Source organism: Rhinatrema bivittatum, chromosome 8, assembly GCF_901001135.1.
Source record: "Rhinatrema bivittatum chromosome 8, aRhiBiv1.1, whole genome shotgun sequence".
NCBI lineage: Eukaryota > Metazoa > Chordata > Amphibia > Gymnophiona > Rhinatrematidae > Rhinatrema > Rhinatrema bivittatum.
The window spans coordinates 150918426-150945126 of record NC_042622.1 but is presented as its reverse complement, the minus strand read 5'-3'; the positions used below and the strand labels follow the sequence as shown (position 1 = coordinate 150945126).

Here is a 26701-nt window from a genome sequence, read left to right as displayed (position 1 = left end):
ACCAGTTACCAATCCACAATAAGACATAGCCTCTTATCCCACAACTTTCTAGTTTTCTGAGGAGTCTCTTATGAAAGACTTTATCAAACACCTTCTGAAAATCCAAATACATGTCAATTAGCACACCTTAATCCACATGCTTATTAATAATTTCAAAGAATTCTAATAGATGTATAAGGCACGATCTCCCTTTGCTAAATTCATGCTGGCTCTTCCCCATTAAGCCTTGTTGATCTCAATGACCAGTACTTTTGTTCTTAACAATAGCATCCACCATTATACCTAGCACCAACATCAGGTTCACTCCTGGAGCTCTTCTTAAAAATTGGCACTACAGTTGCTACCCTCCAGTCCTTAGAATTAACGGCAGATTTGAATGATAGGTTACAGGTTACCAGTAGTTCTGCAATTTCATATTTGAGTTGCTTTAAAACTCTGGGGACAATACCATCAGCTCCTGGTGATTTGCTACTATTTGGTTTATCATGATGTCATGATTGTACATGATGGATCAATTCATTACAAAATTCAAATAAACAGACATATCTAAAGTTAGTTAAAAGGAAGCCAAACCAACAAATTAGTTGGGTACATTTTATTTATTTATTATATTTATAGACCGTTTACAAAAAAAATCTAAACGGTGTACATATTATTACATACATAATATCAATTATATAACAAAGATTCATAAAAAACATAACACAATTACTCTAACATCCTCTCACATATTAAAAACAAATAAAAAATCTTTAAACATAAAACTTTTCTCTTTACTCTTTTTTCCGTTCCCATAACTGCTGCTTAAACTACTCTCCCAAAACCCATATTCCTAAAGTGCTCCTACAAAAAGCCAGGTTTTTAATGCTTTCTTAAATAATTTATGATCTCCCATTATATACAGCTCATCTGGCAATGTATTCCAGGCTATTGGACCAGCTACTGATATAGCCCTTGATGAAGCACACTTAAATGAACAAATTTCACAGATGGAATTAATAAAAATAACATTTGTTTGCTGGGTATAACTCCCTTTTTGGCATATATAGCTGAAATCTAGACCCCAGCCCAACCTTTTCCACACCATAGATACATTTATGTATTACAATCAAAATTGAATATCTAATTCTAAACTCCAATGGTAGCTAATGCAAATGACAGAGAACTGGCGTGATATGCTCAAATTTTCCTACACTTTTTTAAGGCTATTAAAATATTTTTCAAGGCAAGCTTTGAGACTCTTAAAATCCTATTTTCAGGCATAATTTTAAGGCATCAAATCTTCCAAACTACTTTCTTGATTTTTCCTCAACTAATTTTACTCCTTATGGGCTAACACCGATTTCTTCATGAACGTCCTTGCCATTAGCTTTCTTTCCTTGGTCTTCCCAAGATCTCATGCCATAAAGACAAATTACTGTTTTAAGTGGACTAGTATAAGCCAACTAGCACATGCCAAATCCCATTGACATCTTTCCAGATGCAAAGTGCTTTCAGTGCCATGGAATAGGGTTGTTATTTCTTTTACAAAGGACAGATGTAAACATTTCTACAGATCTGTGTTTTGTAATTAGATGGAATATAAGACAGAGAACAAGCATATGATCGTTGCTAAACAAACCAAGAAATGACATATGTAAATATAAATCTCATAGCATTATAGATAGGGTTGCCAACTGGCTACAGAGTTTAAAGACAGGTTGATCCAGTCCTAGTTTTACCTCACTAAACATAAAAACTTAAGAAGTTGCCTTACTGGGTCAGACCAAGAATCCATCAAGCCCAGCATCCTATTTGCAACAGTGGCCAAATCAGTTTACAAGCACCTGGAAGTGCCCAAACATTAAACAGATCCTATGATACTGATGCAGTAAATAAGCAGTGGCTATTCCCCAGGAACCTATCCAAACCAGCTACACTAACTGCCTTAATCACATACTCTGGCAATAAATTCCAGAGCTTAATTGTATGTTGACTAAAAAAGAATTGCCTCTGATTTGTTTTAAATGTGCTACTTGCTAACTTCATGGAGTGCCCCCTAGCCCTTGTATTATCTGAAAGAGTAAATAACATTCACATTTACCCGTTTAAGTCCTTTCATGATTTTATAGACCTCTATCATATACCCCCTCAGCCATCTTTTTCCAAGGTGAACTGTTATGTGGCTGCTGTAATGAGGCTGCTGTGGACTCCACCTCTGGAGTGACACAAAACGGAAAGGCAGGAACAGAGTGTGGATGGATTGGTGAGGCTGGGGCATGGAATGAAGTGCAGGCTGGGTTGGAACTCTGGAATGGAGTGCATGCTGGGATGGAGCTCAGGAACAGACCGAAGTTGCATGGAGGTAAGGGGTGAACTCAGGAACACTGGAACAGAGTGAGGGTAAGCATGGAGCTGGATGCAAGTAAGTGTGGAACTGGAATACTGGAACTGAGTGCTGATAAGGGTGGAACTGGAACACAGGAACAGAGTGAGGTTAAGCATGGAATTGGAATACTGGAACTGAGACTAGGGCAAGACAGACTAGGACAAGACAAGACAAGACAAACCAGGTCAAGGACAACACAGAACATGGAACACAGAATGCCCAAAGGCAGCGTAGGAAAGGAAAGAGCCAAGGGCAAGACTGAATGAGGCCTAGAAACAAGGAAGAGACCCAGAAGCTCAGGCTAGGCCAGAAGTCAGGAAACAGAGAGGCATAGGATAGGCCACAAGGGCAAGGCAGGTTCAGAAGGCCCGCAGGACACAGAGCAAGGCAAAAGGCAGAAACAGAAGGCCCAAAGGCCACAGGAGCAAGCTCTGCAGAACTAGAATCAGAAGGCCTGGATGCCACATGGGGACACAAGAAACGACTTCAAAAGCTGTGAAGCGAGAATGGCTAAAGCAAGGAGTCAAGGAGGACTTGATGCTGAAGCATGCAAGAGAAGAACAGCAGGGATAAGTAGGGAAGGAGTCTGGATGTGGTGTGGGCAGGAGAGAAGGGCTTGGCCAGCCAGGGTCGAGAGCTCATGGAGGTCCTCTGGTGATGTGGAGGATGGATGTACAGGGATATAAATATATACATCATCAAGGACCAGGGAGCACATCCAATCCTATGATTGGGTGAAAAGTAACATTGTCTCTAGAGATGTCATTTTGAATTTCTCTCGGTGAAGGTATTTGTTGAGAGATCTGAGGTCCAAGATAGGGCACAGACCCCTGGATTTCTTGGGAATGAGGAAATATTGGAGTGATAGCCCTGGTTGTATTGCAAGTGGACTAGTTCCTGTATGGCGGTCTGCTTCAAAAGCAACTGTACCTCTAGATTTAGAAGGGTCTTTTGGGACCGATTGAGTGGGAGAATAGCCAGGTGAGGTGTCTGAGGCTGGCTTTTGAAATTTAGATGGTAACCATGTTTAACTATCATCAACACCCACTGGTCTGTGATTATTGTGGACCAGTAGTTCACAAAATGTTGAATTCTGCCACTGACTGGTATTACCTGCTGTGACGGTGGTAATTTAAAACATTCTGTTGCAACTTTACTGCTGCTGCGGCAGTGACTTTTGTTGATGTCAATCTCTTTGACATTCTTGGGAGTGAGATGCTAGCTGTAGAGGATGTGGCAATTGGTACAGAACCTGCCAGTAGTTTTGATACAGCCTGTATGTTCATTTTGGGAAGAATGCTCATTTATATTGAGGGTAGAAATGCCTTGGTGAGTTTGGCTGGATGCCAGTAATGGACAGGGACTGGACAGTAACATTTTGCTCCTTTATTTGCATAACCATCTCATTTAGCTTTTCACTGAAGAGGTTGTCACCTAGACAAGGGTGGTCTGCCAATTTTTCATTGACATCTTCCCTTATGCTGCTCGCTTGTAGCCACGCCATGCATCTAGCTGCTATGAAGGCCGCTGATGTTCTCACTGTTGTGTTGAAGCCCTCATACACTTACCTTAGGAGATGTCGCAGTTCCTCCTCTATGTCATAAAGAAGTTGAGGTGAAATTGGTTGGCCCTCTTCTGCTCTGATGTATGGCATTAGTGATTGCAAGCACTCATACAAATATTGTATCATATAAAACTGGTGCTGCTGGATACACGTCAGCATTGAACTACGAAACACTTTCTTGCTGAAGTCGTTCCATAGTTTGTGATCCTTCCCTGGGGGCGAGTTAGAGTGTAGCCTTGATGTTTTAGCCCTCTTCATTGCCAATTCAACCACCACGGAGCTATACTACAGTTGTGCAATGCTGTACTCTGGTGATTTCTGAAAACAACATTTTAGATCTACTTTGTGGTCTACTGTTGTCTTAAAATAGGAGGATTCCAACAATTTCATCAGTGACTTTTTAAGTGCCGTATGAAATGGAAGAGCAGTAGGTTCTGCCAGGATTTCCAAGATTTTTAAGATTTCCCATTATTTCTGCCCAAGGAACTGGGTCTTTCTTTATCTCCACCTTAAGACAAGTTCCCATTTTCTCTATGAACTCTGAATATGTCAAATCCTCTGGAGGGGAAAAATGGTCTGGAGGCTCTTCCGGTGGGTCAGATGGTAGGCCCATTGAGCTTCCCAGGGACTCATAAGAACATAAGAAATTGCCATGCTGGTAATATGGGGGCTCTATGATCTTGGAGAAGATGCCAGTGATGGCTCCCTAGAAAAAACAAAAGGTGGCAAGAATTCCTCCTTGTTGTCTTCCGATGATCCAAGTGTAGGAAGCAGGGTGCTCCCAGCATTACTATTTCCATTAATATTGGCTGAATGTGGTACACCAGAGGAAACTTTGGCGACTGCTCTTGTGGGAATAACAATGAAAAGAAATTCCTCCCAATGTCAGTTGTCTGTTCTACCACCTGTTGCGACCTGAGGTCAGGAGATTGAGAGGCGTCCTCCTTGGAAACTAGGACCTACTCCTGCTCTACAGTGGTCAAGGAGCCCCTTTGCAAAATAGAACAAACAGGCTGTGGACCTTGTTACCATAGGCTGGAAGCCAGAAAGAAGCTTGGCCCCCCTGCTGGAATATGTACTGCCATCTAATAAGAGAAATAGATTCCTCTTGGTAATCTTAGTGGTGGTAATGCTGCAGCTAATATAACATGAGCTGGCATGGTGCCTCAGGGGAAGAAATGGAACCTGCCACTCTCTCTCTTTGATGGATATCCATCCTGGGAGATGTAAGACCCAAGTACACCTGTCACACATTTCCCTTTGAGGATCCTGATGTGGAGACTACATTTAAATCATTGGCTCAGTGTGCTGCGGCAGTCAAAAAAGCAAACAGAATGTTAGGAATTATTAGGAAGGGAATGGTGAATAAAACGATAAATGTCATAATGCCTCTATATTGCTCCATGGTGAGACCGCACCTTGAATACTGTGTACAATTCTGGTCGCCACGTCTCAAAAAAGATATAGTTGGGATGGAAAAGGTACAGAGAAGGGCAACCAAAATGATAAAGGGGATGGAACAGCTCCCCTATGAGGAAAGACTAAAGAGGTTAGGACTGTTCAGCTTGGAGAAGAGACGGCTGAGGGGGGATATGATAGAGGTGTTCAAAATCATGAGAGGCTTGAACAGGTAAATGTGAATCGGTTATTTACTCTTTCGGATAATAGAAAGACGAGGGGGCACTCCATGAAATTAGCATGTAGTACATTTAAAACTAATCGGAGAAAGTTCTTTTTCACTCAACTCACAATTAAACTCTGGAATTTGTTGCCAGGGGATGTGGTTAGTGCAGTTAGTGTAGCTGGGTTTAAAAAGGTTTGGATAAGTTCTTGGAGAAGTCCATTGCCTGCTATTAATCAAGTTGACTTAGAAAATAGCCACTGCTATTACTAGCATCAGTAGCATGGGACAGACTTAATTTTTGGGTACTTGTCAGGTACTTATAGCCTGGATTGGCCACTGTTGGAAACAGGATGCTGGGCTTAATGGACCCTTGGTCTGACCCAGTATGGCATGTTCTTATATTCTTATGATCTTTTGTCATTTTGCTTGGAACTGTGGTCCCTGGGTGCAGAGCTCATGCTGTGGGATGGAGGCATCGAACCTTCCTTGCCCTGTCCTCTTTTTTTCTTTTTCGGCAGTACTGGTCCTTCTCCCACCTGTCTTTCTCCATGATGTTTGTTTATGGGCATTAGCGGCATTCAAACTTGTCTTATGAGCCTTCTGCATCGTCTGCATTGTGTGAGTCGCCGGCATTGAGGCATGTGCTGACTTCAGCACATGGTGCACCACATGGGATGATGTGCCATGTTTTTTGGAAATCTTTGCATTGTGCGTCATTAGTGGAGTTTTGTGCACCATATGGGGAAGTGCATCATACACCGTGTGGGGTATTGCACTGTGAGCCAGTCGTGAGACGTTGTATGTCGACTCTTTTGGCACTCCCTTTTTTTGCTTCTTCAGCCCAATGCTATTGGACTTTCCTCACACCAGGGCATTTTCTGATGGTGCACTCAGCACATTCAAGGCTCCTGCAGAGGCTGGTCAGTGCTCTTGAGCCTGTGACTTCCGGTGAAGTCACAGGCTCAAGAGCACTGACCAGCCAGGGTGAAGCTAAGGCCAAGGAGTGTCCTGAAGTCGGTGTGCCATCTGCTCAGAGACAAGCAGTTTTTTCTGCCCTTTGCCTATGTGCCCTCGGAGACATCCTGCTGCAATCGCAGCAATTGGCCTGGTCATGCTCTGGACCCAGGCATAGATAGCAGTTGTTATGGCCATCTGTAATTAACATTATATGGCCACATGAACAATATTTAAAACCCAAGGTTTTCTTTTGGGTTATATTTAGCACTGAAAAGTGTTGTTTTGGGGTTTGCATAACTGATTTTAAAGAAAGTTAAGTAAAGGAATCAAGAGACAGGATTCCACCATCCATGCAAAGCATGGACAAAAAAGAAATGAGGAGATTTCTGGAATGATCGCTCGCCCAGGAACTGCCGCACATGCCCAGTAGAGCTAAAGCTCCAAAGCTTTGAGAGACAGCTCCGCCTATTGCCGCCAGATGATGTCACCCATTCAGCATGGCTAATTCAGCCTGCTTATCAACAGAAAATAGTTATTTACTCTTTCAAACAACACTAGTACTAGGGGACTCTCCAGGAAACTAGCAATTGGCAGATTTAAAACAAATCGTAGGAAGTATTTTTTCACTCAGTACACAAGTAAGCTATGAAATCTGTTGCTAGATGACATGGTCAAGCCAACTGACATAGAAGGGTTCAAAAGAATATTGGACAAGTTCCTGAAGGAAAATTCCATAACCTGTTATTAGCCAGGTAGACTAGGAAAGCCATTGCTTATCCCTGGGAGTGAAATAGATCAACTATTGGGGATCTGATGGGTACTTATGACCTGGACTGGATTGGCAGGGCCGGTGTAAAGGTATTACATATCCTAAGTGAAACTTACATCCTGCCGCTTCTCCCCTCCCACCCCCTCCCCAGTCACAACTTCCACACACAGAATTAAAAAGTATGTATTCTACATAAACAAGAAAATTTATATTTACGTGCACTGCTGTAAAACCCTGCAAAAAAAGTAAATAAAGACCCTTGGAAATGGTATTAGGTCTATTGTAATATATGTTAGGTATGGGCTTAGCCCTCAAAAAGCCACAAGTAACATGAATTACAATTTAAATATAACAAATCTCCCATACCAAAACTGCAATAACTGCCAGCACTCAAACACTAACAATCCTACTTATGAAAAAACAACACAGCAAATATTATACCAAGCCCTAAAATGCCAATATACCTACTATTAGGAAAACAAAAAAAGCCAAGCTGCCTTAGAACCCTACACAGAACCTACGATCTAACAGAATATGTCAACTCAGTCACACATATTCCATAGCACAAACCTCGACTGACTCCAGCCTTTCTTAAAAGACTTTATCTTTATTTGCCACTTTAACAATTACACATTAGTAGATTGCCTTTACATTCAGAATAGTGTACTCCAAGTGCTCATAGTTAGTACTGCTTCCCTCAGTACTCATACAGCTTCGTTACAGCTCATTGTTTAGACAGCAATATTCTACAGGAGCTGCCTTCCTCCTGGAGACCTGGGCCTGGTCTGACCAACCCACCTGGGTCCCAGTTCTTATTCCTCCCCTGTTGGGCCCTGCCCACAAAGTTCTCTCTCACAAGGGAAATTAAAAGGGACCAGGTACCTGCCTGGTCCTGCACTGCTTTAAGAAGGAACAAAGGGCACTGCCACACACACACATGCAAAATAGAAACAGACCCTCACCAAAAGCAAAATAAAGTGTCATAAAGTAGTAATACACACATGCAGACAAAAACTGAATTGTAAACTGCACACGCCAGACTATGTATGCAGTGTATGTTGGCCTAAAGAGGGCAGGGAAACCAAAGACTGGTAAACTCTTGCTTTCTCCTCTGAGCCATTTTTGCACTGAAAGACTATTGCTTTTTACCTCTTCCTGCTGAAGTTTTCGAGAGTGAGCCTTCTTACAGCCCTGCAGCCTCTCTCTCCCTCAAGCTGGCAGGATTTGTTACGATCCCCCCTGTTGCTGCGCTACAGGTGGTCTCTCACCTTCCACCGGAGGCCGCTCCGAAGCCAGGGCCTCGCCTGTGTTCCATCCGGGACTTGCTCCAGGGCCTGAGAGGCCTAGCTGTTCCTGTGGCTTGCTTGGCTGTTTGGACTTCCTGGTTTCCAGCCACGCCCGTTTCCCTAGGGGCTGGCCCGCAGCTCTCCACCTTACTTATAGGACCAGCGAGGGGCGGTCCAGATAAACTCCTCCCAGGGAGTTGCCTTTGGATCGGGCTCTACAGTTGCCTGTAACCTTCTCCTCGATCCAGGTCATCCGTGGTCTTGCCTGTGTTGATGGTGCCTTGTCCTGTTTTGATGTCTGTTCCAGTCCGTGCCTTGCTGTGTTACCTGATGTCTGATCCTGTGCCTTCGGATTGAGTGCTACAGTTGCCTGTACCTCTTCCTCGATCCAGGTCTTCCGTGGTCTGCCTTGTATTGATGGCTCCTTGTCTTGTCTCTGTCCGGATGTTTGCTTCCTGATGTTACTGACGTCTGCCTTGATGTGTTCCTGATGGCCTGATCCAGTTCCGCTTGTTCTGCCCTACGTCCTGTCTGGCTCCTGAGCCTTCTGGCCTGTTGGGCCCTGGAGTGGCCAACAGGTGGGATTCTTCCCTGCGCTCTGGAGCTTCTCTGCCTGCCAGCCAAAAGGGCTTCGGATGTCAGTATCCCAGCATCGGAGTTCCTGCTCGCCTGGATCTTCCCTGCGCTCTCCTGTTCTCAACGTGGTCCGTGACCAGCCTTCCTGGGCTGTGTAGGGCGCGTATGGGACGGGGTGGTCCGCGACTCAGTCCCGTGGGTGGGCTGAGTAGGGCGCCCTCAGGGACAGTGCCCGTGTCTCCTTCCAGCCCTCATCTTCGTTGTCTGCACTAGCCTTGTCTACGATGTCTGCACCTGCCTTGTCTACGATGCTTTCAGTGTAAAGGACTCTGTCTGCCCTCGCCTCTGTCCGGCCTGCCGCCCATTGCCGTACCCAGCGGCAGGTCCGAAAGGGCCGGGAACAGTCGGAGGACCATTCATCAGTCAACTTCCCAGTGTTGGCTACCATGGGCGTGCAGGTCTGGCTGAGGGTCAGACTCCATGCCTGCTCCCCTGCTTTTGTACCCGCCTGGCTCCCCATGCCTGCTCAGCTCACCTCCCACGGTGTGGCTTTGGGCTCCTCCTTGAGTCCTGCCGTGGCCCAAGGGCTCACCACCCGCTGGAGACGACCGTGCCCGCGCGCGCTCGTAACAGGATTGGCAGTTCCACCCACTTACTGACATCACGAGGGGGTTGACAAAAAGGGGGCAGGGAAGCCAAAGGCGTTGCATGCCTTGGCGGTGCACGCAAAAGGAGAATTGCCCCTTTGCGCACCCCTTCATGCAAGCCTGTGGATGATTTTGTGGGCTACATATACTTGCAGCAGTGTGTTTTTGGCTTGTCTGTGGTGGGGTTTCAATTGGATGAGTTGTTTGAATTAGGAAGTTAGAATGGCCGAGTTATATGTTAAATGGGAGATAGTAAATAATTCAGATGTATGCATGCATGCCATCCCGGTAAATACCGGCCAAGGCAGATATGGACGATTAAATATAATAAGGAAATATGAGAGATTAGATGGCTTGTTAATAGTTAAGAATATTAATATACAACAGGAATATTTGTGACTACTGGATTACTATTGACCTTCTTGTTGCTAAATGCACAGTCAATATTAAAAAAGATAGCTATTTTTAATGATCTGGTTAAGGATGAAAAGCTAGATTGTGTCTATGTTATGGAAACATGCTTTAAAGACATTGATTTGGTGTTTATTAATCAACTGGAGGTAGAAGGTTAAGATATTTTTATTTGAAAAAAGGACTGGGAAAAGAGGGGGAGGTTTAATGATACTTGGGAAAAAGTTCCTGAGGTTAAAAAAAAAAAAAAAAAAAAAAGACATTGAAATACATTCTAATTACAAAATGTTGTTAGTTAAAGCTAAGGATCTAAATATATGCTTGTTTTGCTGCTCCTTGGGTTTATAATTGAATATATCCCCTTTAATTGAGGATCTTGTTAATTTAGGTGTGGATTTAACCACAACAATTGTTTTAGGTGATTTTAATGCACAGGTAGATGATATTCCACCGATACCCATAGTTGTCACTTTATTGGACTGTATGTTCTTATGTGGGCTTTGGGTTGGCAGCAGATTATTATGGGCTTAACACATAGGGCAGGTCATAGCATAGATCTAGTTTTTATTAGTAATGAGGCGATTAAGTGTGACCAAGAATACTGAGATATGAACAGTTCCCTGGTCGGATCATAAATTGATAAAAATGAAATTTTTAATTTCAGGAAAGAAGGAGGAATTACATGGAAGTCAGCAGCCAGGATCTTAACCAACACCAACTAGAGAACTCATATCACTCCTATACTTAGAAACCTACACTGGCTACCTATCAAATACAGAATCTTGCACAAAGCACTCACCATAATCCACAAATCCATCCACAACCAACTACCTCTAGACCTTCAGTTCCCATTCAAACTATACACATCTGCAAGACCCATCAGAGAGGCACACAAAGGAACCCTTCAAGTCCCCCCAACTAAATCCACTCGTCTAACCTCCACCAAAGAACGGGCATTCTCCTCAGCGGGCCCCACCATCTGGAACAACCTGCCAACTGATCTAAGACTGGAACCCTGCCTGCTAACCTTCCGAAAAAAAACTTTTCCTCTAAGCCTACCCTTAAGTTCCAAGATTTCAACAGCACTCTCGTTCAGTCTCAACCATTCGGCTAAAATGCCCGGTCCAACCACAGCATAGACATACTTTCTCAGCCTCTAGTTTTTTCTGTCCTTTTATTTCCAGGCTACTCTAGCCCCAAGTTCTTTCTCCCTGTTATTTTGTAACTGCGCCTCGGCCTTCCTGTTATATGGTTATCTTTTTTAGTTAATCCCTAAGTTCCATGTAAACCAGTCTGATATGAAGCTTGTCATGAAGTTCGGTATAGAAAAATGTTAAGTAAATAAATAAATAAGTCAAGCATTTTTATGTAGGGATACAATGAATATAGAGGAATTGAGGAACAGGATAATGGATGTTCTTAAACAGGTTGATTTTTCTCCATCCCTTATCGCTTTTGAGGAGTGGGATGAGATAATTTTGTTTTTGGCAGATTAATTAATGCCAATTCAGCAGCACTTGATAAAAAAGCACTCAGGAAAGAAGAAACTGTGGTATTCCCAAGTACTTGGCAAGGAGAAACAAAAGCTCCATCATTTAGAAAGGAAGTAGAGAAAGAACAAAAGTAGTGGGAATTTGGAAAGTTATATGATACAACTGGAAAAATATAGAGGTGCTATTGAAAGGGCTAAAAAAGCATTCTTTATGAAAAAAAAATTCATGGTGTGAAATTTAATAACCAATTTCTGTTTGCTACAGTCAGGTATTGAACAACAGCTTCTTGGTTGGAGGGAGGTGAACGAATATGTTTGCCAAAGCTTTCCTAAAGAAAACTGAAGGTATTTGTGCCAAATTTCCAACTTGTACTGATGTACAGTTAGTTAGCCAGCCAATAATAGCATCACAATGGAATGTTTTTGATTCAGTATAATCACTAGAGGTACAACAGATTATAAAAAAAAAAAAATGGAATCCATAAGAACATAAGATATGCCATACTGGGTCAAACCAAGTGTCGATCAAGCCCAGTATCATGTTTCCAACAGTGGCCAATCCAAGTCACAAGTATCTGGCAAGTACCCAAACATTAGATAAATCACAAGCCACTATTGCTTATTAATTACCATAATAGCAGTTTATAGATTTTTCCTCTAGGAACTTTCCAAACCTTTTAAAACACAGTTACATTAACTGCTGTAACCAAATCCTCTGGCAATGAATTCCAGAGCTTAACTTTGCGCTGAGTGAAAAAGAATTTTCTTTGATTTGTTTTAAATGAGCTACTTGCTAACTTCATGGAGTGCTCCCAGTCCTTCATTATCTGAGAGAGCAAAAAACCTATTTATATTAACTTGTTCAAGTCCTTTCATGATTTTGTAGATTTCTATCATATCCCCCCTCAGGTGTCTCTTCTCCAAACTGAACAGCTCTAACTTCTTTAGCCTTTCCTGATAGGGCAGCTCTTTCCATGCCCCTTACTATTTTGGTCGCCCTTCTCTGCACCTTCTCCAGAGCAGCTATATCCTTTTTGAGATGCGGTGTCCAGAACTGCACGCAGTATTCAAAGTGCAGTCTCACCATGAAGTGATACAGAGGCATTATGACATCCTCAGTTTTATTCGCCATTCCCTTCTAATAATTCCTAACATTCTGTTTGCTTTTTTGATTTCCACAGCACACTGAACCGATGATTTCAATGTATTATCCACTATGACACTTAGATCTCTTTCCTGGGTGGTAACTCCTAAGATAGACCCTAACATTGTGTAACTACAGCAAGGGTTATTTTTCCCTTTATGCATCACTTTGCATTTGTTCATGTTAAATTTCATCTGCCACTTGGATCTTCCATCTTCCAGCCTCGCAAGGTCCTCCTGCAATTTATCACAATCCGCTTGTGATTTAACTACTCTGCATTATTTTGTGTCATTTGCAGATTTGATACCTCACTTGTCATACCCCTTTCCAAATAATTTATAAATATATTAAAAAGCACCGGTTCAAGTACAGATCCCTGAGGCACTCCACTGTTTACCTTTTTCCACTGTGAAAACTGACCATTTAATGCTACACTGTTTCCTGTCTTTTAACAGTTTGCAATCCACAAAAGAACATTGCCTCCTGACCCATGACTTTTTAGTTTTCTCAGAAGCCTCTCATGTGGGACCTTGTCGAATGCCTTCTGAAAATCCAAATACACCACATCTACCACTTCACCTTTGTCCATATGTTTATTCACCCCTTCAAAAAATTATAGGAGAATTGTGAGACAAGACTTCCCTTGGGTAAATCCATGTTGGCTATGTCCCATCAAACCATGTCTATCTAAATGTTTGTGATTTTTATTCTTTATAACAGTTTCCATTATTTTTCCTGGCACTGAAGTCAGGCTCACCAATCTGTAGTTTCCTGGATCACCCCTGGATTCCTCTTTAAATATAGGGGTTACATTGGTCATCTTCTGATCTTCAGAAAAATCAGATGATTTTAATGATAGGTTACAAATTAATTGAAATAGGTCTGAAATTACATTTTTTAGTTCTTTCAGAACCCTGGGGTGTATACCATCCAGTCCAGGTGATTTACTATTCTTTAGTTTGTCAATCAGGGCCTACCACATCTTCCAGGTTCACTGTGATTTGGTTCAGTTCATCTGAATTATCACCCATGAAAACCTTTTTTGAAACGGGTATCTCTCCAACATTCTCTTCAGTAAACACAGACACAAATAAATTGTTTAATCTTTCCGCGATAGCCTTATATTCTCTAAGTGCCCCTTTAACCCCTTGATCATCCAATGGTCCAACTGACTCCCTTGCAGGCTTTCTGCTTCAGATATATTTTTAAAGCTTTTATTGTGAGTTTTTGCCTCTATGGCCAACTTCTTTTCAAATTCTCTCTTAGCCTATCTTATCAATGTCTTACATTAACTTGCCAATGCTTATGCTTTATCCTATTCTTCTTCTGATGGATTCTTCTTCCAATTTTTGAATGAAGATCTTTTGGCTAAAATAGCCTCTTTGACCTCACCTTTTAACGATGCCGGTAATCATTTTGCCTTCCTTCCACCTTTCTTAATACATGGAATACATCTGGACTGTGCTTCTAGGATGGTATTTTTTTAACAATGTCCACACCTATAGCACACTTTTTATCTTCGTAGCTGCACTTTTCTTTCTTTTTCTATTTTTCTCATTTTATCAAAGTTTTCCTTTTGACAGTTTAGCGCTAGAGCCATGGATTTACTTGCTGTCCCCCTTCCAGTCATTAATTCAAATTTGATCATATTATGATCACTATTGCCAAGTGGCCCCACCACCATTACCTCTCTCACCAAATCCTGTGCTCCACTGAGAATTAGATCTAAAATTGCTCCCTCTTTCATTACTTCCTGAACCAATTGCTCCATAAAACTGTCATTTATCCCATCCAGGAACTTTATCACTCTAGCATGCCCTGATATTTCACTTACCCAGTCAATATTGGGGTAATTGAAATCTCCCATTATTACTACACTACCAATTTGGTTAACTTCCCTAAGTTCTCTTAGCATTTCATTGTCCGTCTCACTATTTTGGCCATGTGGATGGTAGTATGCTCCTATCACTATTCTCTTCCCCAGCACACAAGGGATTTCTACTCATAAAGATTCGATTGTGCATTTAGTCTAATGCAGGATCTTTATCCTGTTGGAATCTATGCCTTCCTGGACATAAAGCAGCAACCCGCCACAAAGATGCTCCTCTATGTCATTGCGATATAATTTGTACCCCAATATAGCACTATCCCGTTGGTTATCCTCTTTCTTCCTTGTCTCTGAGATGCCAATTAAGTCAAATGTCATCATTCACTGCTATACACTCTAATTCTCCCATCTTACTTCTTAGACTTCTGGCATTAGCATACAAACATTTCAAAGTATGTTTTTTGTTTGCATTTTCATTCTGCTTTTCAGTTGACAGGGATAAATTGGAATCTTTTAGCTCAGGTGAGTTTTTAATTATAGGCACTTGGACTATTTGTCTTATTATTGGAATCTCTCTGTCGGGATGCCCTAATTCTAATGCATCATTAGTATCCTTTGAAGATACCTCCCTCCAAAACCATGCGCTGCTGAGCAACTGTCGGTTTTCCCCTTTGTTCTAGTTTAAAAGTTTGCTCTACCTCCTTTTTAAAGGTTAGCGCCAGCCCATGCAGCCCATCTCTTTGGAAAAGAACCCCCCCCCCCCTTCTCCAAAAGGTTCCCCAGTTCCTTACAAAACTGAATCCCTCTTCCTTGCAACCATTGTCTCATCCACGTATTGAGACTCCAGAGCTCTGCCTACATCTGGTGACCTGCGCGTGGAATAGGGAGCATTTCAGAGAATGCTACCCTGAGGGTTTGAATTTAAGCTTTTCTACCTAAAAGTCTAAATTTGGCTTCCAGAACCTCTCTCCACATTTTCTATGTCGTTGGTGCCCACATGGTATCATGACAGCCGGCTCCTCCCCAGCATTGTCTAAAAATCCTATCTAGGTGACGAGTGAGGTCCACCACCTTTGCACCAGGTAGGCATGTTACCAGGCAATCCTCATGCCCACCAGCCACCCAGCTATCTACATTGCTTATAATCGAATCATCAACTATGATGGACGACCTAACCCTTCCCTCCTGAGCAATAACCCTGGGAGACACATCCTCGGGTGCGAGAGGACAATACATCACCTGGAGAGCAGGTTCTTGCTACAGGATTATTTCCTGCTGCACCAGGTTGATGCTCTCCAATCATGAGACCTTCCTCCCCCAAGGTAGCACCAGGGCTGCCAGACTAGAGTTGGGACTTGGCTACTATGTCCCTGAAGGTCTCATCCGTTTTAAAGTGTATATTGCCAGTTGAATCTGATTCAAGTCAATTCCCTAAAGGTAATTAATGAAGTAATTTTGCCGTGTATTACAAGGTTGGTGAATATTTCATTGACAGCAGGCATTGTCCCTGATCAACTGAAGAGGGCAGTAGTGCGCCGTCTGTTAAAAAAGGGGAACCTAGATCCAGCAAATTTAATGAATTATCATCCCATATCATCCCATATCCTCATTGACCTGTTTGGCAAAGGTTATTGAGAAACTAGTGTATAGACAATTGGATAGGTATCTAGAAGAAAACTCCTCTTGAATCCCAATTTGTATGAGTTTAGGTGAGATAACAACACAGAGTTGCTACTGTTATCTTTGCAGATATATTTTTGAGGGGTTTTGAGCAGGGTCAAAGGTTCCTATAGGTGCTGCTCGATATATCGGCAGTATTTGATGCAGTTGATCATACTCTGCTGCTACATTGTCTGTCTGAATTCGGGATATCTGAGGTTGTGAAAGACTGGTTTCCTTCATTTATTTCAAAAAGAAGCTTTCAGGTAATCTCTGGTATGGGAACTTCTAAATGGTTAAAATAGAGGTTTCACAAGGATTTTCCCTGTCTGCTACCCTATTTAATATTTATATTGCACCATTATGCTAGGTACTGGGAAAATTGGGGGTAGAATATATTCAATTTTGGGGGCAGATTATATTCAATTTTGTTTTCCAATTAAGGATTCCCTAAAGGAAGCATTTGAGTTAACCATATTTTTATTTCAGTGTGTTGAAGATGTCATTTTAAGGAATTGATCTTGCACCATTGTCAGTTGTACATAACTTGGGAGACCAGCTGGATTGTAAATTAACTATGAAAGATCATATGTGTAAGCTGGTGAAAATCGGGTACTTCAAGTTGCATATATTGTGTTGATTAAAGCCATATTTGGGGTTTGATGATTTTCAGTTAGTTATGCAAATGATGGTAGTAAATAATATTGACTACTGTAACTCACTTCTTCTAGGGTTACCAGAAATATGATTAAATCAGTACAGTTGTTACAAAATTCCACAGCCAGAGTACTGTGTAGAGTGGGGAGGTATGAACATATCATGCCTGTACTTAAGGATCTTCATTGGTTGCCAGTTGGTTTTAGAATCCATTTTAAAGTGTTAGTAATAATCCATAAGGTACTCTTTAAACTGGAAAATGGATGATTGAGATCCAGATTACAGTGGTATGTGAATAAAGGTCTTTTAGTGACCACTTCAGTGAAGGAAGCTAGCTTGAACACGGTGCATCAACGAGCGATTAAAGTGGCAGGACCATGTACTCTGGAATTCAATGCTGGAGGAGTTATGGTTAATGAGAGAGCATAAGCTATTTAGGGAATGCTAAAAACCTGGCTTTTTAAGGAGGCTTATAATATCTAAAGGTAAAACGACAGGGCTGAAGAGTTAAGCAGCTAGAGGCTTTAGAAGGAAAGGTCAAGAGTCACTTATTCATGTTGTATGTTTTATACTATTTTGTATTGGTATCGTATTTTGTTATTTTAAAATTTTATATATGTAAAATTTGTAACCACCTAGACTGATGTTTAGGCGATATAGAAAAAAAGAGAAAATAAATAAACAAATAAATAGAAAAAATAGAAGCATTTCAATTCCTCATAAACATCAACAATAAAATCAGGAAATATAAATAAATAAAGTAAAAGCATACTAATAAAAAGAATATTTCAAACAGCTGACAAAAAAAAATAACATCAATAATTTAAAACTCATATGAATTTTCAAAGACCAATAAAATATTTCAAAACATCGCCCAATTCCTAAAACCTAAAAAGGATAAAAAAAAATTCCCTGCTGTCTATACCTAGGATCTTTTGATTTCCAGATGCCCTGAGATTATCGTGGATTAGCAGCGGAAAGGAGAGGGGTTGCTGCTCACACTCTTTCTCCTCTCTCTCATATATACACACATGCTCAAACTCAGAACATTCTGTCACACACACACACAGACATGCTCTAATAAATAGACATGCTCTCACTACACACATACAGATATGCACACATGCAGATACGCTCTCAGTCATAAACACAAATACAGACATGCTCTTTCTCACCCAGAGACATGCTCACACACACAGACACAGACATGCTCTCACAGACACACACAGAAATGCTCTCATAGACAGACACACAGATATGCTTTCACTCACACACACACACAAAAGGGTAGATTTATAATGTGTGCACGCACTTGCACGCTGGATTTTACAATCCGTTCCAATTAAGGAGCAGACTGGGAGGGAATTTCCCTACCCCCCTAACTAAACTCCCTCCTTCTTCCCCTCTCCTCTCCTCCCCACCCCCTAAAACCCTACCTATCTACTCTTGTTTTTTTTGTTTTCATACTTACTTCAGGGCCCGCCCCACCCAGACCATTGCCCCCCCCCCCCCCCCGGCCCACCCCGAGGAGGCCTGGCACTTGTGCGCGTACCGGGTTTTACGCGTGTGGCTGGGCCCCTTCGAAAATTCGCTTGGCGTGTGCAAGGCCTGGCACATGTGTAAACACCCGGATTTTACGCACACAGGCCTTCTAAAATCTGGGCGAAAATGTTCTAACACACAGACACGCTCTCACACACACAAAAACACATACACAGGCACACTCTCTTTTCACTCACTTCCTACTCCCCTCCCCATCAGAAGTACAGCGGCAGCCTCCTACTTCAGCCCCCCACAGTAGAGGGGACTCATCATCTTTCTTGAGACTGTGGGGGCTGATGCTGCTCTACTTCCTGCTCCTGCGGGAGGCACTGTTGCTGCTGCTCCTCCTACACTCAAACACCGCATGGGCCAGGACCGATGCTGCTTGCTTCCTACAATGAGGAACGCACCATTCTTTCTGCCTGCTTCTGGCCATGACTGCATGGCCTTTCCTTCTTCCCACCCACATGGACCCATCACTTCCTCTTCCTGGCTGCACGGATGGGAAGAAGAAGCCATGCCATCACTTCCCCCATACCCATGGTACTCTAGGCATCTGCCTAGTCCACCTAGTGCTTCCACTGATCTTGGAGACAGGATGCTGGGCTTGATGGACCTTGGTCTGATCCAGCAAAGCATTTTGTATGTTCTTATGTTTAGAGAGCAGATAAGGGTTCTGGGGATATGCTCAGAAGGAAGTGACAGATTTTGGAGATATTGGGGCGGATTTTCAGAGCCCTGCTCACCTAAATCCGCCTAAATCCGGGCGGATTTAGGCGAGCAGGGCCCTGCGCGCCGGTGCGCCTATGTTCAATAGGCCTACCGGCGCGCGCAGACCCCGGGACTCGCGTAAGTCCCGGGGTTTGGCAAGGGGGGCGTGCCCGGTCGGCGCAGCGTTTTGGGGGCGTCGGCAGCGTTTTGGGGGCGGGCCCGGGGGCATGGGCCGCGCCCTCCGTACCCGCCCCAGGTTGCGTCCCGGCGCGCTAGCGGCCCGCTGGCGCGCGGGATTTACGTCTCCCTCTGGAGGCGTAAATCCCCGACAAAGGTAAGGGGGGGGGTTTAGACAGGGCCGGGCGGGTGGGTTAGGTAGGGGAAGGGAGGGGAAGGTGAGGGGAGGGCAAAAGAAAGTTCCCTTCGAGGCCGCTCCGATTTCGGAGCAGCCTCGGAGGGAACGGGGGTAGGCTGCGCGGCTCGGCGCACGCCGGCTATACAGAATCGATAGCCTTGCGTGCGCCGATCCAGGATTTTAGCGGATACGCGCGGCTACTAAAATCCCACGTACTTTTGCTTGCGCCTGATGCGCCAGCAAAAGTACGCCAATTCGCGTGGTTTGAAAATCTACCCCATAGGGAATAGATTGGAAAGGCCCTATATCTCGGGTGAAAATATTGCTCTGACTTAGCCCTGATTGGGATAGATATGAGAGGAGGGTTGGGAGATTGGGTGGAGGGAGTTGGTTTTGGATTGCAGGTGGGAATTTTATATGCACAGCTACCAAAAGAGGATGAATCTCATCTGAGCAGCATGAATAGACCATTCCTATGATATGTCACAAATTCAAAAGAAATATATGATTTTTCAATTAAAAGCTACAATCACTGTGATTGAGGCTTACTTCCAGGTTTGAATGTTGTTTTGCTGGTACAGGAGAGTCTTGAAACAACTAGGATAAAACACTTCTAGTCTTGGCTGAGACATAGTTTCTCCCTAGCAGAGTATTATTATACTGATAAATACCTGGATATGACCATTATTCCAATCTAATATAGGCTGAAAGAATAGAAATGCCTAGAGATGTTCTGTATTCCCTGTAGCAATGTGATATGATGAGATAGAAGGGATATGTCTAGGGATATTCTGTGTATTATTTCCCTATGGCTCATGAAACTCTACTCATGGTACAATGCTCTCTTAGTCTAGTGCATAAAATCCATTCTCTTGTGCAGGCTGTCACCATCCTTCACCATAACACCTAAATCACACTACATGATTCTCAAAAAGAGAATGTTTAATTTGAGATAACCAACAAGGAAAAAAGTGGAGGTGCAAAATAAATAATATATATGATTAAAAATATAAATAATCAATTGACAGAAAAAGATAAAAACAATTTAATGCAAATAAATGAAAGATACAAGTGCCTACACACTATAAAGAACAAAATCAATTAAAACCAAATTACAGACAGTTGAAACCTGACATGGCTATGTTTCAACATCTGTGCCTGCATCAGAGGTAACAGACTTGTATAGTTCATTCACAGTAAGTACAAAATCAGAAAAACAATAGAAGTACAGAATAATGTGGGTGAAAGCACCCATATGTGTATGTCAGTAGTCTGACTTACAGTGTTTCTTTGCTGAATCAAAAGTCAAGATAATTTCCTTTCATAGGGACAATTCTATTAATGTGCATCTACATAAGCTCTAGTGCCACAAATAGAGCAAAAGTACCTTTCGACTTGGTGTTACCATTTTAAGAAGGACAAGCACTGGGTGCAGAACTTGCACATATGAATAGTAGAGTGGCTGTTCAACGTATGCTACCATAAGTCTGGTTTGGGCTTACAGCATTATAAGTATTCACCACAAACCTCTGACATACACTTATATTGAGTTTCTTTTGCCCATTAGTTGCTTTTTCACCCATATTATTCTGTAGTCCTGTTTTTCTGCTCACTGAGAATGAATTAGTTCAGTGTTTCCCAACCCTCTCCTGGAAGCACATCAAACCGGTCTGGTTTTCAGGTGATCTGTAATGAATATGTATGAAATCGATTTGCATGCACCATGCATGCAAATTTATCTCATGCATATTCATTGTGGCAATCCTGAACATCCAACTGGCTAGGTATGCCTCCAGGAGAGGGTTGGGGGAACACTGAAGTAGATGAGTTTGCTACCCCTGATTGCAGGCACAGAAGCTGGAATATAGTCATGTTAGATTTTAACTTTGTAATTTGGTTTGAACTGATATTGTTATTTATGGTGTTTATGTAATTGTATCCTTTATTATGTATTTGCATTCAATTGTTTTTATATTTTTCTATTTATTCATATATATCTATATATATATTTAGCACCTCTATTCTTTTCCTCGGTTTACGGTTTGCGGAGGTTTCCTTCTGTCTTTCTTTTACTTAAATTTAGATAAATCATCTAGAGCACAGAATAAGACTTACTAAGAAGCAGTCACCAACCCTAGTTAGGTTTATATCCCAAAATAACTGCTTCCCTCCCCCAACCTTCTTCCAAACTTATCATGGCATGCAACAGAGTAAGCATAGTCTATTGGAGGGTGGGGAGTGTTTCATCAGTGACTTGAAATGCCAAGACCAGGTGGAGGGAATGCCATTGGTATGATGTGACCTCTTGCTATGGCTGAAGTAGCCAGAGAGACAGAAGGATATGTATGTATATGTATATATATATAGTAGTTGTATTAGGTGTGAATTTAAAAGCCTTTCCAGATCTCAGGCTGGCATCTGGCAGAGCTTTTCTCTGCTGACATAATTTCCTGTGTAACTCTCCGGCCTCAGCAATTATTTAGCTGAGCCTCAGACAATCAAAAGTGGAAAACTGAGGTGAATTCAGTTACTATTTTAATTCTAGGTCGGTTTTGGGTTTTCTTTTTAATATCCTTTCCAGCAGGAAACCCGATCACTCTCCTCCAGTGAGTCCGGCCCCACATGTAAAATGTCACCGTTTTCTCTTCCCCCCCACCCTCAACCTCATATCGAGTTTTGCATCTGAAATCCCATCCTTAAACACTGCTGCACCAGCTGGTGTCAATTACTGTGGAAGACCAGCTGGGACCTTTCCTAGTCTCTCACCCCCCCCCCTGCTCCCACCCCCCCTCTCCTGGGATCATCTTCCTTCCTTGCTTTCTTCCCCCACCCAACGCTTTCTTGCTCATAGAGCAGAATCCAGACGGCAAGCTTTAAACTCCCAAAGAGCCAGGAGTCGGGGCTGCCCAGTGACCAGAGAGCTAGAAGAGAAATCATTCAAAGAAAGTCACAGGGATGGCGCAGTCCACTTCTGTTTTTAAAGCACAGCATAGGTTCGCATGAAGAAGGCACCTAGAAGTCTTTGAAAGTCTATGTACTGCAACATCTTTTTAACATATGATCTGATAAAGACACTGCACCTCACAAGGAACCGGAGTGGCCACTGTTGGAAACAGGATATTGGGCTGATCGACCCTCGGTCTGACCCTGTGTGGCAAATGCTTATGTTTCCAGTTTCCTGCAGGGGACCAATACGGCCACTGGAATTCTGTGCTACAAACCCCCCAGCAGCCCACAGCAAAAAAAGAAAATATATATGAGGTGCTAATGTGGTTGTATATCTGTGAAGGGGGACAGGGACAAAACTACCAGCTTTACACCCTTCTCCTTGCACCCTTCCTTCTCACCTTCCTTTGCTGCTTTTCCCAGGCTGGGTCCAGAAGTAGATCTCTGTCCCAGTCCTCTTCTTGAGCCATGTAGCTTTCCTCATTCATCACATAAGACTGGTGGTACTGTGTGTGGCTTTCGATGATGGTCGTCATCTTGCTTCCCTATCCTCCTTCCTCTCCCAAGTTGTTGCTTTCTTAAAAGGTTATTTCAGTCTCCTTTCTAAGTTCACTGTCTCTCTTCTTTGCTGTCTATGAGCCCCAGGCTGGCTAATTTTGGCAATTATTGTAAATGTCAAAACCTGGGAGTCCTCTGCTCACTGTTGCTGCTGCTGCTGCTGCGGCTGCCGCTGCTCTCAAGCCCAGAGCTCCTGGTCAAACTAGTCCACGTGACTGGTCCTCAATAAGTATTACCAGCCTGGTAGCCCAAGGCTGAGTTTACACCCATAAAAGGCAGAGTGGGGCTGGACACAGTCAGATATGGGGCTGCCAGCTAAGGTTTATTACAGCAATAGGTTGCACCCACCTTAAAAATCAGACAAGAAACCCTGGCTTAGAAAAACCAAGCTGTCGCATACTTCAAAGAGGGTGGAATCCTCTTTATGTACATGTGTGACAGCCTGGTGGCAATGTAGGGAAATCAATGGGAAAATCAGAACTACAAATCTTATGCTATGGGGAAAGCCAGAACTGGATCAGCCTGTTCGGGTGATGAAGCAATTCTATGACCATGGAACCCTCCTTGTCACAAACATTAGGTTTGCAAAAGAAGGCTAACTTTTTTTTTTTTTTTAAAGCTTTGTAAGCAGTCTTATCTATTATGAGTCATGTTGCTGGGACTACCTCCCTCCTTCCATCCCCTAGAACACACATAAATAAAGCCTATAGTGAAGTGGCTGGTGCCTAAGAATAGCACAGCCGAGATATGTGCTGCAGATGATTCTCTTCCTCTGGTAAGGGGGCACAGCCTCCAATAAGCATCTCTATTTGGTCGAAACCAGGGGAAACATGAACCCTTTGCAGAATCGACTGGCAGAAGGCAGCTGACGCTTGCTAACCCATTCTCATGGTTGACTTCTCCTTAAGCTTTTAGGCTGCCTATGCAAGGGAAGGAAGAATGCACATCCACGCATTTCACATATGGCACAATCCAGACAGGCATGAATGGTTACCGCAGAATTTTCAGCTGGTGGATGAGCCATTTGTAAGGGATGTCAGGTGATCCCTATATATGTGCAAGTCCATGACTCAGACCCAGTTGCGTTATACTTAGTAATAAAAGAAGGGAGGAGCAGCTGAGTGAGAAGAATGCAAGATCCCATGAAGATCAGTACCACTTCTGAGAAGGGAACTGGACTCCACTGGCCAGTGGCACAAAGATAAGTACCACCTCTGAAAAGGATAAACATCCTAATAGTAGGATAAAAGTTGCCAACTAGCTGCATTTCTGCTGGTTGTGTTCAGCCAGTTTTCGTTTTAATCCCCTGTCATGCATGGACTTGTAGTTTGTTTAGTTTTTTTTTAAGAGGTGGAGGAGTAGCCCAGTGGCTAGAATAATCAGGCTACAAACCAGGGCAGCCATCGTTCAAATCCCACTAACATGCCTTGTGACCTGAGACAAATCACTTTATCCTTCATTGCCTCAGGTACAAATTTAGAGGCTCATTCATTAAACTACACTAGGGGCATTACTATATGATAAATACCCTTATCACACATGAAATGCCTAACTTTGCACAAAAAAATTTGTATTGGGCATGAAAATCTTTTTTGCTAATGTTCATGCAAATAAGGAAAACAAATTGAAATTATGCTGATGAGGGAGGTTTTCTGCTTCTTGCAGTATAATATTGTGCATTACACAGGAAATAACATAGAAGTTAAGGAAAAAATAATGCAGAAATTGTTATTTGGATAAACACATAAAATATCACACCAGAAATCACTTTTTTTCTCATGATAATTTTTGGTCCACATCATCCTAACCTATCTACCAAGCTCTAGCTGGCCTAATTACTTCCTGGCAAAATGTTTAGCCACTGTAGTCTGCTTTTGCCTACACACTGTGGCTGAGGGCAGCAATCAGTAGAGGACAGTAATGCTGAAATGTCACCCATGCCAGAGCCACGGCAGGAGGTGGATGGGGAACTGTGGTTGTTGGTCCCACAGGGAGCTGTAGATCTCTCATGACATAGAAGGCAACACCGGGCCTCTCGTGAGTAACTATATCATATCTATAACCACATTGCATGTTTCTTCCTGAGGAGGAGGTAATCAGTTTGAGCTGACAGGCCATCATGACATTATTTGAGGAGCTGAAAGATAAACTGGATCCTGTCACAGCCAGGTCCCATACCAATCCAGCCCTTGTGAAACTGTTTGAGCTCAATCTATTTCATGGCTTCTGGCTCTTCCAAACAACTGACAGCATTGTAGGGGGCATGTCCACAAGCTTTTCTAGGTCCTTACACAGGGGCTCTATGCCTTACACTTTCATGTTCATGATCACATCAGATTTCCCCTCACAGAGGCATATCTGCACAACTTGATTTCTATGCTGTGACACTGTTCCCTAAAGTTTTGGGCCTGCACACATAGGGCTCCTCCTTCACCCTATGAGAGGAAAAGTCCTACAGCAACTGCAACTCTCTCAATGTGAAAGTTGTGTGCGATGCACACATGTGGCATCCTCAGTGTGGTTGCTTGTGAGGTTCCTGGGGGCTACCCATGACGCCTAAATCCTGCACCACTTGGTTATTGTCAAAACTTTGGGAGGTATGGCAAAATATAGTTTCTGGGTAAGACCCTTTAACACATTTCTTTGAGTGCTTTTTAAGGCTTTGGGCATATGGCTGGAAAAAGGTTTAGGTTAGCATCTGATCAGCTATAATTTTTAGTGTCTGCATTTCTGTCTGCATCCTCTTTACTGCCTATTCCAAGCTATGATTATAGCACATTGTGAGTGGGGCCATTACAGGCAGCACACAGAGCTGGTTCTAATGGGTTGGGGTGCCCAGCTGTTTCAAAATGACAACTGAACATCCTCTTACTGTGTGATCAATATCACACATGTGCCTCCATAGTCTAACTGTAAAAATCTGTAATGCACTGTAGCTTGGAAAATCAGTAAATCAGTAAGCTCTTTGGCATTGGAAAAATGAAAATGAATGGCTTAGAAGTTGAAAAAGTTAAGAGTTGAAAAGTTAATTAAAGGTATAGGAACACAGCCCATGCAAAGCCTTGCTTTTAAGAATACCAAAGAACACAAAAGCAGAGACTCCACTCAAAAATTATAGTTCATCCACGATAAGTGCAGAAATTGTTTGCATAGTCCATATAGGTGTTCATAAATCAAAATTTTATTTGTACAAAGATGGCAACTCCACTGTTTCAATCAATTTTTCCAAAGGGTCCCCCGACACGGACCCGTGTTTCGCCAAGGCTGCGTCGGGACGGACAGATAATTTTTAACAACAGATCTGAAAATTAAACATATCAAAAATGGACTATGTAATTAAATGGACTACGGACTGGCATAGTTATTACTTCATATTTAAACATCATAGAATTTAACATACCATGATATTTCCTGATAACATTTGACAGGGAGCGTGTACAAGTCAAGTGTACTGGGGTTTTAAAACAGTGTCCACAAAAAGGCGCGAAACCACGGACCAATCAGCATGACAGAGACACACAGACATGACAGAGAATACAGGCAAACCATATGTTGTGACCGTTGCTGCCCGACGTCTCCACTACGCCCACCTTATCTCTTTGGCGAC

The 26701-nt window shown here is 42.7% G+C and overlaps 1 protein-coding gene across 1 annotated transcript in view; it reads right to left on the bottom strand.

Moving 5' to 3' along the window:
- ACTN3 (actinin alpha 3) overlaps positions 1-23072 on the bottom strand; it is a 137525-nt gene extending 114453 nt beyond the window's left edge. The window contains exon 1 of the mRNA XM_029611232.1: positions 22938-23072. Coding sequence (XP_029467092.1) covers positions 22938-23072 — 135 coding nt within the window. The remainder of the gene's footprint in view (positions 1-22937) is intronic.
- Between the last annotated feature and the right edge of the window lie 3629 nt (positions 23073-26701).